The sequence below is a fragment of the Lontra canadensis genome, unplaced genomic scaffold (assembly GCF_010015895.1).
Source record: "Lontra canadensis isolate GAN:19392208 unplaced genomic scaffold, GSC_riverotter_1.0 scaffold105, whole genome shotgun sequence".
Classification (NCBI taxonomy): domain Eukaryota; kingdom Metazoa; phylum Chordata; class Mammalia; order Carnivora; family Mustelidae; genus Lontra; species Lontra canadensis.
In genome coordinates, this window is record NW_022631099.1 from 1,413,629 (window position 1) to 1,430,464 (window position 16,836).

A 16,836-nucleotide genomic window follows, 5' to 3' on the forward strand; every position below is an offset into this window, starting at 1 on the left:
CTGGGTAACTCCCGGAATCCAGTGCCTGCTGAGTACCTAACAGAGGCTGACCGGAATAAAGCTTTTGTCATGTCTGTGGGGTCTCCAGAGCACAGCCCAGAACATCAGGACCAGCTCAGCCTAGGAAGGAAAACTTTCTCCCCCACCCCATTCCAGAGTCCCTGATTCACCCTGAAGTCCCCCCTTCCCCTTTGGAGGACTACACATACCCCCCTCGAACAAAGTCAAAGCCTCCAGTCTCCCCTGGAAAGCCAAAGAGATCATCAAAGTCTTGAGACAGAGAAGTATGTCCAAACCTCCCGCCCCCACTAAATGTGAGCGGGGACAGGGCATGGGGAGCAAGGAGCCCACTTTTGACAGCCCTGACACGCCTCCCCTGGAGCACCCCCACTTGCTCACCCAGCCCCCTCGCCGGCCTGCCCGCCCCGTCTTGGCCGGTGGGTAATTGGGATGATAAATCTTCCTGCCCAGCTGGCCAGCTCTAATCAGAGCCTGGTGTTTGGATGCAATTTAATTCTCTCTGGAGGGGGAGGGGATGGGGGGACAGGAGAAGAGGGTCCGGCTCAGCTGCCCACCCTCCACTGTAAGTGAGTGGGAAGGAGGTGCCTTCAAGCTCCCTTCCAGCTCTTTCCCTCCCCCCACCCCTGTTCCTTTCTCCATCAGTACCCCCCCCACCTTTCTCACTCCCACTCGTACAACCTCCCTTGCCTCCTCCTCTCTGGGCTTTTCTCTCTCTCTCTCTCTCTCTCTCCCCATTTGTTTTACTGATAAGAAAACCTTAGTTCGAAGAGAGAGGCAGGAACAGCATCACACAGATTGACACCTTCCCAGATGGAGGGATCCTGGAGGGGGTGCAACCCCCACCCCCAGAATCAGTCCATCTGAGGATGTCTTCGTCTCTCCTTGTGGCATAGTCAGGGATGCCACAGACAATGAAACCCATTCATTCGACAATCTTTATTAAGCACTTACTATGTTCCATGCACATAGCAGGAAACAAAACAGAAATTCTGCTTACTTTCTGGTGGGGGAGGCAGGTAATGAGCAAGTTAAGTGAGTAAAAACCTAGGGGGTGTTGGGTGAGTGGTATGGAGAGAAAGCAGGGAAGAGGGTATCTGGTGGGATGGCAAGGGACACATTTAAAGGTCATCAGGGGAGGCTCTCTGAGAAGGCATCTGGGCAACGATCTGAAGGAGAGAATGGAGCAAACTTGGAGCAGAGCTCAAGAGAGGGGTAAGGGTCCAGGCTGGGGAGATCGCTGGAAGATCACGTGCAGCCTGTGGGCATGTGGGACTCCGCTCGTATTCTGATAGCCCATTCTGATAGCCCAGGACAGATGTAGTCAGGGAAAGCTTCCAGGAGGAGGCGGAGATATTTGTTTGGGACCTTGAGGCAAGTAGGACTGATAGATGAAGATGGCAAGAAAGGCAGTACCACCCGATGATCAGAAAGTCCCCCCTTTGGAACCAGACCCAGGTTATTGACCATTTGTTCCCTATGAGACCTTGGGCATATTTGTTACCTCTCTGAATGGGTTTCCTCCTCAGTAAAATGCCAATCATCCTAGTCTCCTCCTCCCACAACGGTTGACAGGATAAAATGGGCGGCACAGACCCTGGCCCACAGTGCAGGCTCCCTAAGTATTTGCTGATGTTTTTCCGGGAAGGAGTACCCTTAACAGAGTCACCAGGTCGACTTCTGCTTCCTCTTCCCTTCCCAGTGGCCCCCAGCCCTCCAAGTCCATGGTTGGTTCAGATACCGGATGAGTGCCTGCCGGGGGCTGGGGTCTTTTCTGGAAGGGATCCAGAGTCTCACTATAGACAACCTTCTCCTCTTCTCCTCTGGGATGTTTGCTTATGCTGTTCCCCAGGGCACACTCTCCCTCCCATCCGCATCACCTGATTCCTTCCTAGTTGGATCTCAGTCTAAAGGTCACTCCAGGGAAAATATCCCTGCACCCACCCGGCTCCTGAACCTTTATCTCTTAGCTCTTATCGGAGTCCTGAGTACTGTCTGTCCCTGCCGCTAGATTTGCTCACCGCGTAGGTCTTGCTCACTGCTATGTCCTTGGCACAAAGAAGGTGCTCAATTCATAGTTGTCAGCAAAACCCAGAAGCCTCAGCTCCAGATGGCTTAGTCCGATCCCATGTCCTTTATGCATAAGGGACTCTGAGGCCCAGAGAAGGAAGGCAACCTGCCCACGGTGCACAGCAGCACACCCCACCCAGTACAGTCTCTTCCCAAGGCTCCCACTGAACAGCCCACCTCCTCGGCCCCGGGGTCCCCCAGAGCTTCACCTGACACCTTCCCGGATTCCTAGCGAGTTAGCTCAGGGAAGGAGCCCCAGGCCGAAGCACGTTTAATTTTCATCTAGGAACCGGTTAAGGCTGTGGGCCTGCTCAGCTCTGGGCTGTCAATCAGCCTTCCTCAAGGCTGCATCAATTAGTTTAAAAATATTGAATGCAATTTTGCCTGACACAACATATTGCAGCTACTGCAAAATATAATTTATTTTAGAAGAAGAAATAATTAAACTAATTTGCATGTCAGTCAGCTGAACTGAGATGCCAAGAAGGGGGTTGGGACACATGAAGGACCCAGCCCCGGGAGAGGGCACCTGCTGCTGGGCAACGGGAAAGGGCTGCTTGGACCTGAGTCAGAGAGTAGTTGGTGCTAATCCCCAGGCAGCAGGAGGGCCTGCTGGCCTTGGATCTAGACCAAGTACTGGCCAGACCAGAGGCGGGAGACCCAGGACCCAACCCAGTTCTGTGCTGACTCCCTTGTAGGTCTGGGCGAGGTCCCGGCCCTCTCTGGGCCTCAGTTTTTTCATCTACAAAATGGATTTAACAAGACCTCCTTTACAGATTGTTTTGAGGGTCAAAAGAAAGATTATAGATAAGAAAGTTTGTTATCAATTGGAAAGTCCTGTGCAGGGGTGAAGATTATTTAATTGATGGAGTCTTTGTCTTATCCCAGAAACATTGAAGATGGTAAACTTATGAATTAATTATTAGCAATGATCACAAATGCTGTTAACTGTGATCAGGAGAGGTTTAGAGCTAGTCCACCAGAAGCAAGACAACAGGTTGGACTGGCCCACCTGCCAGTGGTTGGCAACCCTTGCCACATAGTAAATTCCTACAGCCATTGAAAAACCTCAGTGTCAGAGCCTTGGGTATCGGTGTGTTTTAAAGGCTTCCCAGGTGGTTCTAATGTGCAGCCAGGCTGGAGGTGGCTATGATGTCATGGGCACACAGACTCTGGGGGTTCCAGGCCAGCCCCAAATTCAGGGGTCCCCAGGATCAGTTCTGCAGGTGACAACTTAGCAGCAGAGAGGCGTATCCCTTCCCTGCTCACTCAGCTGCCCCACCTCCAGGACCCAGTTCCACCCCCACACCAAAGGGTTCAGGGCTTTCCCAGGGGGTGACCTGTAACATTTTTAAGAAGGAGGTAAGGGGGCACCTGGGTGGCTCAGTTGGTTCGGCATCTGACTCTTGGTTTCAGCTCAGGTCATGATCTCAGGGTCATGAGATCGAGCCCCACGTCAGACTCTGTGCTGGGCAAGGAGCCTGCTTGAGATTCTCTCTCTCCCTCTCCCTTGGCCCCACCCTCCCAGAAAATAAAATAAAATAATAAAAGAGGAGACAGGACAATGACAGAAAGGTGATTATGTGGGGTGAAGGATGTGTTAACTAACCTGATTATGGGAAACATCCCACAATATGTGTGTGTATATATATATATATACACATACACATCACGTTGCACACCTTAAACTTATACCATGTTATTTGTGAGTTCTATCTCAATAAAGCTAGAGATTTAAAAAAAAAAAAAAAAGAGCATCCAGAACAGATCCAACAGATCATAAAGGAATGGCTCAATAGTGGGGGTCTCGCCAGCAGCGGACCCAGCCCCTCTGCAGCATGTCCCCCTCGGAGGGGCTGGCCCTGCTGTAGGGTTGCTCTTCTGCATGGCGCATGGGCCCCTGTGCCCGCCCCCCCCACCTCAGCCGGGAGAGAGGTGCCTGGTCCTGGCAGTGGGCCTCACCCTCCCCACTTGCCTTCCTCCCAAATGCACCCACCTTCTGTCTGTTTAAGTTCTCCAGCAACACGCTCTTAAAAATAACGGCTTGCCCGGCATTCCCAGTCACGACTCCGATCTCCCGCCCCCAGAAAAGCCCCCTCTAATCACTGAAGCGGCAGATCTGGGTGAGCTGAAAAGATAAGGTGCCCCTGGCTAAGGGGAGCTCCAGAGAGAGGTCGGGGTCTGCCTTAATTAAGGACTTGCCCCCCTCCTTTCCCTGACCCCAGGAGGGGGCTGCACCTACCTCCCGATCTCATTTCTCTTTATCAACACATGAGCAGCTGGGCCGGCAGTGGCCCCTGAGTTCAGAGAAAGCGGCAGCTGACCAGCCCCACCCCCCCAGAACTCATGGGGTTCCTGGCTACTAGAAAGCTTCCAGGCTGCCACCAAAAGAGCTCCCTGCCAGCCAGGCTACTTCCCCCAGCCACTGTGCTTGGAAGGGGATGGCTTCCTCTCCTAGTCCTTGAGGTCACTGGTGGATAGAGCTTGTCAGCAACAAACTCATGACTAAGATAGCTGAGAGCAGGGCACCAATGAGCACCCAAGAGGTCAGGGAGACAAGGGAAAAGGCCAACATTCAGGGTGCTGCTCAGAGAGTCCGGCTGGGATGAGGTACCCTTCAATCACTTGATGTCATTGCTGAAAGGACCCTTCAAGGATGTCTGTTTTTGGGTTTTGTTTTTTTTTAAGATTTTATTTATTTATTTGACAGAGAGAGGCTCAGTGAGAGAGGGAACACAAGCAGAGAGAGAGAGAGAGAGAGAGGGAGAAGCAGGCTTCCCACTGAGCAGGGAGCCTGATGCAGGACTCCTCCCAGGACACTGAGATCATGACCTGAGCCAAAGGCAGTTGCTAAACGACTGAGCCACCCAGGCCCCAAGGATGTCTATTTATTTAACAAATCCTTATAGAACACTTGCTATGTGTTATATACACAGTTTTTTTTAGAGAATTTTTAAAACTTTAATAGACATACACACAGTTTAAAAATGCTTTACAGATAGTAACTCAATCTGTCCTCTTAACCAACCCATCACTAGTAGCTCCATGTTGCTGGAGAGAAAGCAGAGGCACAGAGAGGCCAAGTGACCTGGCATAGACCCCATTGCTCCTAAGTGGCAGAGTTGAGATCGGATCGGAGACTTTACTTTTAATCACTATGCTCTGCTCATTTTCCAAATGTGGAAGGGGATATCGGGGAGGGAGGACCAAACACTGGGTCAAGGACAGAGCCATCCGTGGAACGTAGGCCTCTTTCTGTCTATGTTCTTCCAGTCTTCATTCACGCATTCAACGAATGTATTAGAACCTCCTCTATGCTGTATCCCACGATGCTGGGAACCCGGGAATTAATACGTCAGGGACCTTGACCTCAAAGACATCACAGACAGGGGTGTCATGGTTTTGCTGAAGACCCTGGCCAAGACCTACATCCAGTGGACTGGTCTTGCCCTCTCAGGATCAAGTCCTAAAAGAGCAGAGGTCTGAGAGTTCAGTTGCCTGCTGACCGTTCTTTAAAGTTTCTCATGCTCTGTTTCTCTTCTGCAATGTGGGGGTAGAAATTGAACCCAAGTGCAGGATATCCACAGGATTCCTGAAATAATGGTTGTATGTTCTCCGGGTGTGTTCTGTGCCCTTGATGGTGATGGGATGTTGATTGACAGCAGGGGTGATGATCATGTTGCCAGAGGTGGGAGCGAGGGGTCACGATGTGATGGTGACATGTGGGTGTTTATGGTGGGGGTAATGGTCATAAGGGAGGGGCTGGTAATGGTGGTTGTGGTGGAGACAGTGACCACCACCGTGGGCAATGATGGTGGTGATATTGGTGGTGGTGGTGGTGTAAGGCACTAATAGTGATGGCCTTGGTGTTTGTGATAATAGAGATGAGGAGGGTGGTGCCTTGGCTAGGGCAGTGGGGACACCATTATTCTGATAGTGATGGTCACGATGGTGATGGTCTAATGGTGAAGCTGCTGGTGACGGCGGGAGTGGTGAGGTTGATGGTGGTACTGGTGGTTGTGTTGATACCAGGATAATGCTAACGAGGGTAGTGGTGACAGGACTGGTGGCAGTGATGGGGGTGGTTTTGGCGATGATGCTCGGTGGCACTGGGATGGTGGTGGTGGTGATGCCAGCGATGGTGTCAATGATGGTGACCCTAGCACTGAGGATGACGGTGATGACCTAATGGTGGTGATGGTGACACATTCATGCCAGATGTCCTCAGTCCTGATCCTATTACCTGCTGGATCAACCCACAGATCTCTCAGTGTGACCCCACTGTCTCGCCTTGCCCTTATGGCCGATGGGGGGTTATCTAGATCTCATACTCGATACCTCTCATCCCGTTCCTGTGCTCTCACTGCAGACAATCATGCCCAGCTCTCCCGGGCATCCCTAAGGATCCGAATCCTGGATGTGAACGACAATCCCCCAGAGCTGGCCACTCCCTATGAGGCAGCCGTGTGTGAGGACGCCAAGCCAGGACAGGTACCTGGAGGGGCTGGGCAGTGGAGGTTCTTGGGACTGGCTGGGACACTCTCTCCCCAGGTCCAGAGTGGGCTTGACCTCCCATCAGCTCCTTGCCCCATCCTCCCCCTTCAGCTTATCCAGACCATCAGCGTGGTGGACAGAGACGAGCCTCAGGGTGGGCACCGCTTCTATTTCCGCCTGGTGCCCGAAGCTCCCAGCAACCCTCACTTCTCCCTGCTTGACATCCAAGGTGAGTTACCTCTGAACCGCCAAATCCTTGGATGCAGAGGGAGGGGCCTAGCCTCCTCTCCCCTTCCCGTAGTACCGGTGGAGAAACTGAGGTACCTGGAGGGCCAGTGTTGCATCCAAGATCACACAGAAAATCTGGGTCAAGCTAGAGCTGTTCCCCAGCCCACTGGCCAAACCCCAGAGAACAAGCTGGGGGCGGCTGGCGGAGTGGAGAGGGGGCACCCCAAGAGAAGAGAATGGAAAGATACAGAGAGGGAACAGATGAGGAGTGGGTGGGCCAGAGTCCTGGGTGGAAAGAGCCCCCGGTCTAACTGAAGATCGAAATAAGTCACGTGCACGCACTCCCACCCTGCAGTTTAAAAAGTGCTGTGTCCCACTCATGTTTCTCTTTGCGTCCTCACGGCCGCACTCGGAGGTGGTTTTCTTACCCTCCCCTATTTTACCCGCAATGAAAAGGAGATTCTAGGGGGAAAGGGACCCACCCAGGGCCATACAGGGAGTCAGTAGCAGGCTGGGGTTCCAGTCCACCTGTTTCTCCGATCCAGCATGCCTCCTGCTTTCCCTAGCTTACCACCTTGAAGGTGACTGCCATGCCCAGCCTGAGCTGATGCCACAGGGAGATGTGCTCTAGCAAGTTCCTCCAGAAGCCAAAGTCTGGGCCTTTGAGGCCTGAACTGGGGTGTGTGTGTGTGTGTGAGGGTGGGTGGTCAGCAGACTGGGAGTCAGGGCCCTGGGTCCCAGGCCAGGCTCAGCTGGGGGGCTCTCTGTGCAACCCCCGCAAGGTCAGCGCCTCCTAAGCCTCCGTTTTGTCATCCGTAATATGGGTTAAAAGGGCCTGCTCCCTGAGCTGGCGAGGTGGCCCCAGCACCTAGGTATATTGTTTGTACATGGAACACGTCATTTCCTGCATTCAGCAATTATTTGCTGAAACACAGTGCCTGAGGCATTGTTCTAGGTCCTGAAATGCAGTGGCAAACAAGACAAAATCCCTGCCCTCATGGAAGCAACGTTCTGGTGAGGGGAGGTAGAAATTAAATAAATGAATCATATGTTGAGGTTGCTAAGTGGCTGGAGAGTAGGTAGATAAGGCAGTCTCAACAAGAGTCTAGACCTGGTTTTGTTCAGCGCTGGGCCCCGAGCGCCTAGAGCAGTGCCTGATACATGGTGGGAGTTCCATGAACTGTGTCAAACAAAACAGAGGAAAACAAAGCAGAGTAAGAGTAGGAGCTATTTTAAATAAGGGAGCCTTGGAAGCCCTCTCTGAAGGGATAGTGAATATGAATCTAAAGGAAATTAGAGAGTGAGTCTTGCTGATAACTGGACCGAGAATGACCCAGGTGGTGGAAACAGCATGTGCAAAGGCCCTGTGGTGGGCACAGGCTCAGGATGTTCAAGGAACAGGAGGCCTGCATGGTTGGAATGAGTGGATGCCAGGACTAGGAGATCAGGTTATGTTGGTTCTTTCTGACCCTGGAACAGGTCTGGGATCACCCCCAAGACCCTTACAACCCTTCCCTCCAAAAGGAGGGACCTCAGGGGCCTCTGAAGCCAGACCCTCTGTATTTCCAAGAGTCCTATTAAAAATATTTCACAACCAGTGCAGTTCAGATAACCAACTGAAAGGGACACTGACCATAAATAACCTGGAGCAGGACCCTGGAGCCCCTGCTGTGCCAGGCTTTACCCCCTTAGTGGCTTGATTGTGTCAGAGTTAGGGGTAGGCACGGGGAGAAGGCTGAGGCAGCAGAGAGGGACTTGGGGCACACAGAGTCAGAGCTATTTAAACCTTTTTGGAAGCATTTCAATATTTTAACTACTGGTAGTGCCTTGCCCACGCATTTTTCCAACAGTATCCTGACTTGGCCCCAGGAGATACAAATAGCCTTGGCTTGACCTCGCCAAGTTCACAAGTCTTTCCAACCCGAGGGGCCTGGAGTTCTGTCCCAACTGCCTCTCTTTGACGGGGAGCTGCCAGGTGCTCCCATCGCTCGTGACTGCCTGGAAGGAGCTCCAGGAGCGAGGGCGGCAGCCGTGTGCTGAGCTCAGCACGGCTGTGGAAGGGCTCCTCCACCAGCCCCCTAGCCCCTTCCCACGGCCTGCCAAGCCCCCTCCTCCTCACCATATAAATATCCTGGGTGACAAACAGCCACCCCAACCCATCTGTTTCTTTGTACACATTTGTAGCCAGTTTGGAAACGTGATTTATAAATATTGCTTTTGCAGCCAGGGATTGACACTGATGTATGTCAGTCCAGATGGATGGATCCAGTGCTGGGCGCAGATGCTGGGCGCAGATCCTGCCTGGGAGGGTGGGGTTAGGGCCCCGGGTGACCAGCGGCTTCCCCAGGTGAAGGCAGCTGTCGCCCGGGAGGGTAGTTCAGGAGGTTCAGAGATGATGCCCAGGGATTCCCTTTCGTCGGGTGGAGGAGAGGCAGGGACCTGAGCTCTCAGAACATATGGCTCCATGACCAACGACAGCAACCCTGAGAAGCAAACATCTCCTCTCCATCCCTCTGTTCTTGCTTGGGAATTTGAAGCTGAGCCAGAGCCAGCCACTCGTTTTTCAAATCTGTCTACTTCTCTGTGCCTCTACTACCACTATCCTCTCCCATCTAAAACACACAATATCTTCCCAACTCATCTTCCACATCCACTCTTGTATTTTAGATTAGAAGCGCCCTTGTCTAGAATGGAGACTCAGCAAGGGCAGGGACCGTGTCTGTCTTGTTCATTGCTCTAGCCTCAGGGGCTGGGATAATGCTGACATCCAGAGGGTGTGAATGGGTGACATGTCACTTGGTCTCTTCTTTGCTGAAAATCCCCCAATCAATGGCCTCCCACTGCTTTTAAGAAAATAACCCCAATTCCTTACTCTGGCCTCTAAGACTTTCCATGATGACTCCTGCCCCACCCTGCCCCCAGTTTGACCTTGACTCCCTCTAGCCGTTACCTTCATCTGTCCAGTCACAAAGCACTGCTTTAGTTCCTTGAGTATATGATGCTTCTTCCAACCTCAAGGCCTTTGCATCAGCTGTCCCCTCTCCTTGAACTCGTCATTCAGGACTCAGCAATAATACCACTTCCTCCAGGAAGATCTCCCTGGCCTCCCAGACTGAGTCAGGTCCTCTGTTAGGTGCTCTTCCTGTACTTTTCCTTCTTAGCACTCACCATGGTTTGTAATTGTAGACTAAATTGTGGATTTATTCAATGAACATTTGTCTCTCACATTAGAATATAAGCTCGGATCCAGGGCTATCATTGACTTAGCTCTCCACTGTTTTCTCCCTGCAACTAGCATGGTGCCTAGAACATAGTAGTTACTCAATAAAGATTTATTGGATGGGCTGGGTGGAGGATGGATGGGTGGATGGAGGATGGATGGGTGGATGGATAAGGGATGGACAGATGGATGATTTGATGGGTGGATGAGAAAAATAACTATGTCACCATTTCACTGGATAAACACAGACTAGTCACTTCTCTCTGAACCTCAATCTCTATGTGTATAAAATAGAAATAATGTCACAACAATTGGTGGTTGGGACAATTAAACATTACTGTATATTTAAAGCATCCACACGGTCCTTGATGTATGGAAAGCATGCAGTGAGTGCAGAGGAGTCCCACATCATTCCCTTTCCTCCGTCTTGCCTTTGAGTCTCCTTTCCTCCCCTCGGGAGGGCAGATATCTTCACAGCCAGGGTTGATTTACCCTTTGACAGGCAGGCTGGAGTGGAAGCCAGAGCTGGAGCAGCTTACCCAGGACCACCAGTTACCCCAATAGTTGCGGTTCATTCAAGTGTCATTCTTTAGGTCTGGCTCAGTGCCAGGGCAGAGACGGGCACACGCTCACCTAATGCAATGTGACAAGTGCTCCCGCAGAAGTGTGCGGGGCACCCGCCTAGTCAGGGCAGGGAGGGGGACACCATAAATCTCTCCTTCCCAGGGAAGCACAGAAAGGAGGTGACATTTAGCTGGAGCATGACAGATGAGGAATATGCCCAGGTGGGAAGGCAGGGAGGGTGTTCCCGCTAGTGGGAACGTGGTGAGTAGGGGCAGGGCAGCCGGCACGGAGAACAGGCCCACGGCGCAGCGCAGGGAGCCTGGGGGTGGAATGATCAGCCAGCATCTATGGAGAATTTCCAGGGCCTGGGACCGATTCGAAGTGTTAGGCATGAATTTCACCATGGAATCCTCACACCGATGTGCTACTTTTCCCTCAGTTACAGATGAGAAAACTGCGGTCCAGAGAAGCTAAGTGAGCTCCCAAGCTCGTAAAGGATTGACTCAGCATAATTTTTTTTTTTTTAGCATTTTAATGGAGACTTTCAAAAGTGCGTAAAAGTAGATAGAATAACATCATAAACCACATGATACCATTACATGAGCTTCAACCCATGACCAGTCTTGTTTGAGCTCGACCTCTAGTTCGCCTGGTCAGCTCTTTCCTCCTGCATTGTGTCCACGATTAGGGGAGACCAGGCACTGACTTGGGTTGACGGGGGCCACAGAGCCGGGGAAGGGACCCAGACTGCCGAAGTCTGAGGTCAGAGAGATTAGCCAGAAGGCTGTGAGTGCAGGAGCGGAACCCAGGAGGGAAGCCTTGTGCAGAGCTGGCTGTGAAGGGTGGGGGCAGCAGCCAGCCCGGCTCTGAGTCCAAGCCTCCACACTGTCAGCCATCAACATGACGGAGGCTCACGGATGGCCTGACCCATACAGGAGAGGTTGGGAGAGTGAGGAACGGCAGGGTAGGTGGGCACCCCCTATCGCGGAAGCCCATGCTCTGAGAACAGAGAGCCACCTGAGTCCTGCCTGGCATTCCCAGCAACTGGCTAAAGTGGTGTAGTGAGTCTGACTTGTGTTAGTTCACTGTCTTCTCTGCTTGCACATGTAGAAAGGAGACCTTGGTGCTCTCGGGTCCCCCATCAGCCCCCAGGAGCCATGCCCCAGCCCTCCAGGCTTGGCCTCTTACACTCCCGACAGAAAGCCCCCCTCAGCCAAAGACAGGTGCCAGAGAAGACACTCCCAGTCTTCTCTGTCACCCAGGACTTGTCAGGGCCCAGGAAGCCACAACCCAAGGACCCTGGGACCCTGGGGTCAGGGTGCATTGGGTAGCTGAGGTGGAACAAAAGAAGGAATGAGGAAAATGAGGAAAAATATTAACATAGCTGGGGACAGGACCTTGGCCCAGCTGGGGACAGAATCTTGGAAAAGCTGGGGACAGGACCTTAGCACAGCTGGGGACAAAACCTTGGAATAGCTGAAAACAGAATCTTGAGGCAGCTGGGAATAGCATCTTGTGACAGACAGCTAAGGACAGAACTGTGGGCTCCAGGGCTGGGAACAAGATCCTCAGGCAGCTGGGGGCAGAAGCTGCGGAGATGGGCGAGTAGAGTCCTGGGAGGCAGGAGCTTGGGGCAGAGGGAGGCAAATTGCAAGGTGGCCTCAGGAGGTGGCCGGGGTAGGGGAGACTGGCCCAGGCCCCTCCACGTCACATGCCACCCCCTCTTTCCGGAGCAGACAACACGGCTGCGGTGCACACTCAGCACTTGGGCTTCAACCGGCAGGAGCAGGACGTGTTCTTCCTGCCCATCCTGGTGGTGGACAGCGGGCCGCCCACGCTGAGCAGCACAGGCACGCTCACCATCCGCATCTGCGGCTGTGACAGCTCTGGTGCCATCCAGTCCTGCAACACCACGGCCTTCGTCATGGCCGCCACCCTCAGCCCCGGCGCCCTCATCGCCCTCCTGGTCTGTGTCCTCATCCTCGTCGGTGAGTCCCCCCCGGAGCCATCCCCCTGCCCCGTGGCCTTCCCCCTGGGGCCCTGGTAAAGCCCATGGGGCCTCAGCTTCCCTCTTCCACCAGGAAGGTTGGCCCAAATGATGCCCGAGCTTTACGGAGTTGGTCCCAGGACAAGTCTCCTAAGGACAGAGCAGCCCCACTGCCAGCTCAGGGAGCGTCAACCCCACTTGAGACCCCTTGCGTGCTGGCGGCCCTCCACACAGCCCAGACACTCCCTAAGGTTTTAAAAACAAGCATATTATAAGAAAATTCTCTCATGTCCACTGTTCTGTTTTATGCTCTATGGAGGACTTTTAATAAAGTCCTTTTAGTAAAAAAGGGGTCTTGTGACCCTCACAACCCGTAGCCAGGTGTATCATCCCCATTTTTTAGAGGACCAAAGTGAGGCTCGTGGGGGTGAAGTGGCTTGCCTAAGGGTACGTAGTCTTACAGCTTGAAATCAGGCCTCCGCCCCTTGTGTTCCCTTTAACTACACCAACTGTTATGATTCTCAGCTGGGAAAAACCCTGGGGGCAGCCGGGGCAAAATCTTAAGACATTTGGGGATTTAACACCTACTCTGGTAGCTACCCCATCAGAAGCCAGGTCGAACCCACAAAGTGTCACCAGTGAAGAGGTCAAGTTCTAGGAACTGGATTCCAGTGGCCATTGTGCCACCTCCCCCTGTCACAGCAGAAAGGCCTCAACTCAGCTCTGGCTGCTGGACTTTAGCGATCAGTCAGAGCTCGGGGAATCCAAGCATGGTCCAGATTGCAGAGAACAGTTCTGCTCCGTTCCCTGGGCAACGTCAGCTGCCTGCCCCTGGCGTGCTGGCCACTGCCCACCCCACCGAGAACCTGCCAGTGGCCAAGCTGCACCTCCCCGGGTCCCTGTAGAGGCCCTGGGCAGGCTTCTCCTAGCTGTGAGTTCTGGCCCCCCCTTCCCTCCCCTCCCCAGCCCATGGCTCAGAAACTCTTTTTCCAGAGGGTGCACTTTACAGCGGTTTCATTTTCCAAGGCAGTGCAAACAAATTTCTGCCTAATTGCCCACAAACGAAGAAAGTGCACATCAGTGCTCTAAAGGTGACGGGCGGAATCGCTGATCAGGCCGGGCACATCTGTTGCCCGCCGCCCGCACTCCCCACCATCTGCTCTCTCGGGCATCCCCCTCCGCAGCTCCCAGCTTCGGCTCCGGAAGCTGTCCATCCATCTTTCCCACTTCTCTCCTGACACCTCCCCTCCCTCCAGACCTGTTCCCGGGCCCCACCCCCTTCCCTGTCATGTGCCACCTTGTTAGGTCGTGGGTTGGAACCGGGCCCCTTGGCCCTAGCAGCTGGCTCTGGTCGCTGGCCCGGTGGGAGATGTTAGGAGCAACAAGAAGAACCCAGGGCCTGGCATGGTACCCAGCACGTGTCTCTCCATCCATCCCCTCACCTACCCATTTAATTCTTTCAATGGTTCATCAGCGCCTTATTTATCCGTCCAGCGAGTTCCCCGCAGCCCTCTTACTGAACCATTGTGGGCACTGGGATCCACCCGCGAACAAAAATCCCCACAAAACCCTGAGTAACTGGAAAGGTAGGGTTGCCATCACGGAGATGGGGGAGACAGAGTAGAGAAGGGGGAGGATTATTTCAAGTTTGGACGTGTTCAATGTGGGATTCTCTTGGTCGGCCCGGAGGACTTGCTGAGGAGGAAACCGGACGGATGATCTAGATTTCAGGAGAGAAGTCAGTCTGAGAGGAGGCTGAGACGTGGGCATGGTCAGCCCCCAAGTGGACTGCCCAATAGCACCCGCAGAGCAGTGTGGATGTAGGGCCCCGGACTGAATCCAAGGATGGTTGATGTTAAGGGGTCAGACAGGCGAGGAAAAGCCGCTTGGAAGGCCGGAGAATGAGGGTTAGCGAGGCGGGAGGAGGAGAGAATGTGGAGTCCCGGAAGTCAAGTGCAGAAAGCAAAGAAAGAGCAACGTTCTCTTCTTCATCCTTATACTCACCACGTCTCCATCCACTTCTTCAGTCAGTCATTCACTCAGCAAGAACGCTTCAAAGGCTTAACTGCCTACCGGGCACCGACCTAGGGGAACACTCCCCAGGCCCCAAGGGGGAGTTTAGAGTGTGTGTTTCGGGGTGGGAGAAGCTGTGGTTCGCAAACCTGAGCTGCCTGGGCATCTCTTGGAGGCTTCTTCAAGACAGACCGCCAGGAGATCTAGGACAGGATCTGAGAAGCCACATTTCTAGCAAGTTCCCAGGAGATGCTGCTGGTGATGGTCCAGCAAGTGCACTCTGAGAACCCGTGGGACAGAGAGAAGAACTCCTCACCAGGGGAACTTGGAGGTGAAGGCACTGAACCTGGCCTAGAGCTCGCGGGAGCGGGGGCTTCTGCAGGGGTCATGTTGACCTGAGGCCCAAACAGCCAAGCAGATGCTCAGGACTTCTGGAATAGTCAGAGGAGAGCGAGAATAAAAGAGGAGTCAGGTCCAAGACATCTCTCATTCCCCCAGCCCCATCTGCCCCTAAAAGCTGCCCTCTTTGCACTCCCTGGGGTCTAGAGACCTCTCAGGTTGTATCTCTTCATAGAGTTGAGGATGGAAACATCAGAGGTTGGCTCCAGCCCCCAGCACCCATGAAATCTCTCTCTTTTTTTTAAAGATTTTATTTATTTATTTGACAAACAGAGATCACAAGTAGGCAGAGAGAGAGGAGGAAGCAGTCTCCCCGCTGAGCAGAGAGCCCGATGTGGGCCTCGACCACAGGACCCTGGAATCGTGACCTGAGCTGAAGGCAGAGGCTTTAACCCACTGAGCCACCCAGGCGCCCACCCATGAAATCTCTTAACACTGCCATCTGTGCTGCGGGCGCAGCACGGTGGTCTAGCCTCGATTTGCACACCTCCCAACATGGGAAGCTCACTATCTACCCATAGAGCCAGTGCAGTTCTGACTGTAGGAAACGTCTTTTTGCACAGAAATCTAGGAAATTTGCACCAGCGGTTAGGCTGGGCCAGCATCGCTGTGTGAAGGGTGAGGTGGGGGTGGGGGTCCCCAAAATGTCCTGGGCAGGCCTCGGCCCTCACTCGCCCCTTCTGTCTTCCCCGCAGTGCTGGTACTGCTGATCCTCACCCTCAGACGCCACCACAAGAGCCACCTGAGCTCGGACGAGGACGAGGACATGCGGGACAACGTCATCAAATACAACGACGAGGGTGGCGGCGAGCAGGACACGGAGGCCTACGATATGTCGGCGCTGCGGAGCCTCTACGACTTCGGCGGCGAGCTCAAGAGCGGCGACGGGGTCGGCGGTGGCGGGGGCCCGGGCGGGAGCGGGGGCGCTGGCAGCCCCCCGCAGGCCCGACTGCCCTCGGAGCGCCACTCGCTCCCGCAGGGGCCACCGAGCCCCGAGCCGGACTTCTCGGTGTTCAGGGACTTCATCAGCCGCAAGGTGGCGCTGGCGGACGGGGACCTGTCGGTGCCGCCCTACGACGCCTTCCAGACCTACGCCTTCGAGGGCGCGGACTCGCCGGCCGCCTCGCTCAGCTCGCTGCACAGCGGCTCGTCGGGCTCCGAGCAGGACTTCGCCTATCTCAGCGGCTGGGGCCCGCGCTTCCGGCCCCTGGCCGCGCTCTACGCCGGCCACCGCGCGGACGACGAGGCCCAAGCCTCCTAGCCCCCCACCGGCCCTGGGCCCTGCCGTCGGGGTGTGCCTCCCGGCCCACCCAGGGCCCGACGGGGCCCCAGGATGAAGCATTTCCCGGGTTCACCCCCTTCCCCAGCCCTCACACCCTCCCAGGGCAGCCAGACAGGAGGGGAGACTCGTCAGGGGATGGACCCCCGGATCCCCCGCCATGCCCCGCCCAGGGAGGTGGTGCAGCTTTTGCCCAGACGTGCAGGAATTACCAGCAACATCATTAAAAAGTGCAGCGAGACCGGGCACTGCGTGGCTGTCGAGATAAGAGGGGGAGTTGGCGCCGCGTTGCTGTGTGGAGAAGGGGTGGGTTACTCACTCCTGACTGGGGGAAGAACCCTGAAGGGAGGGTGCTGCTGAGGTGACCCCCCCTCCCAGGTCTCCCCTTCAGAGTTAAGAGAGAAGGAAGGCTGTTCATTTACTAAGCGCCTACTGTGTGCTGGGGCACTCTAGAGAGACCATCTTAGTCGTCACAGGAACCATGAGGTGGGGCCCAGCAGGTAACAGATGGAGAAGGCCACCCGGAGAAGTGGCTCTGGCCTGAGGACACCTAGCCAGAAGGTT

The 16,836-nt window shown here is 54.3% G+C and overlaps 1 protein-coding gene across 1 annotated transcript in view; it reads left to right on the forward strand.

Moving 5' to 3' along the window:
* CDH22 (cadherin 22) overlaps positions 1–16,264 on the forward strand; it is a 119,001-nt gene extending 102,737 nt beyond the window's left edge. The window contains exons 9-12 of the mRNA XM_032838589.1: positions 6,458–6,579; positions 6,694–6,811; positions 12,331–12,582; positions 15,689–16,264. Of these exons, the coding sequence (XP_032694480.1) occupies positions 6,458–6,579; positions 6,694–6,811; positions 12,331–12,582; positions 15,689–16,254 (1,058 nt within the window). The 3' untranslated portion in view covers positions 16,255–16,264. The remainder of the gene's footprint in view (positions 1–6,457; positions 6,580–6,693; positions 6,812–12,330; positions 12,583–15,688) is intronic.
* Positions 16,265–16,836: the final 572 nt, after the last annotated feature.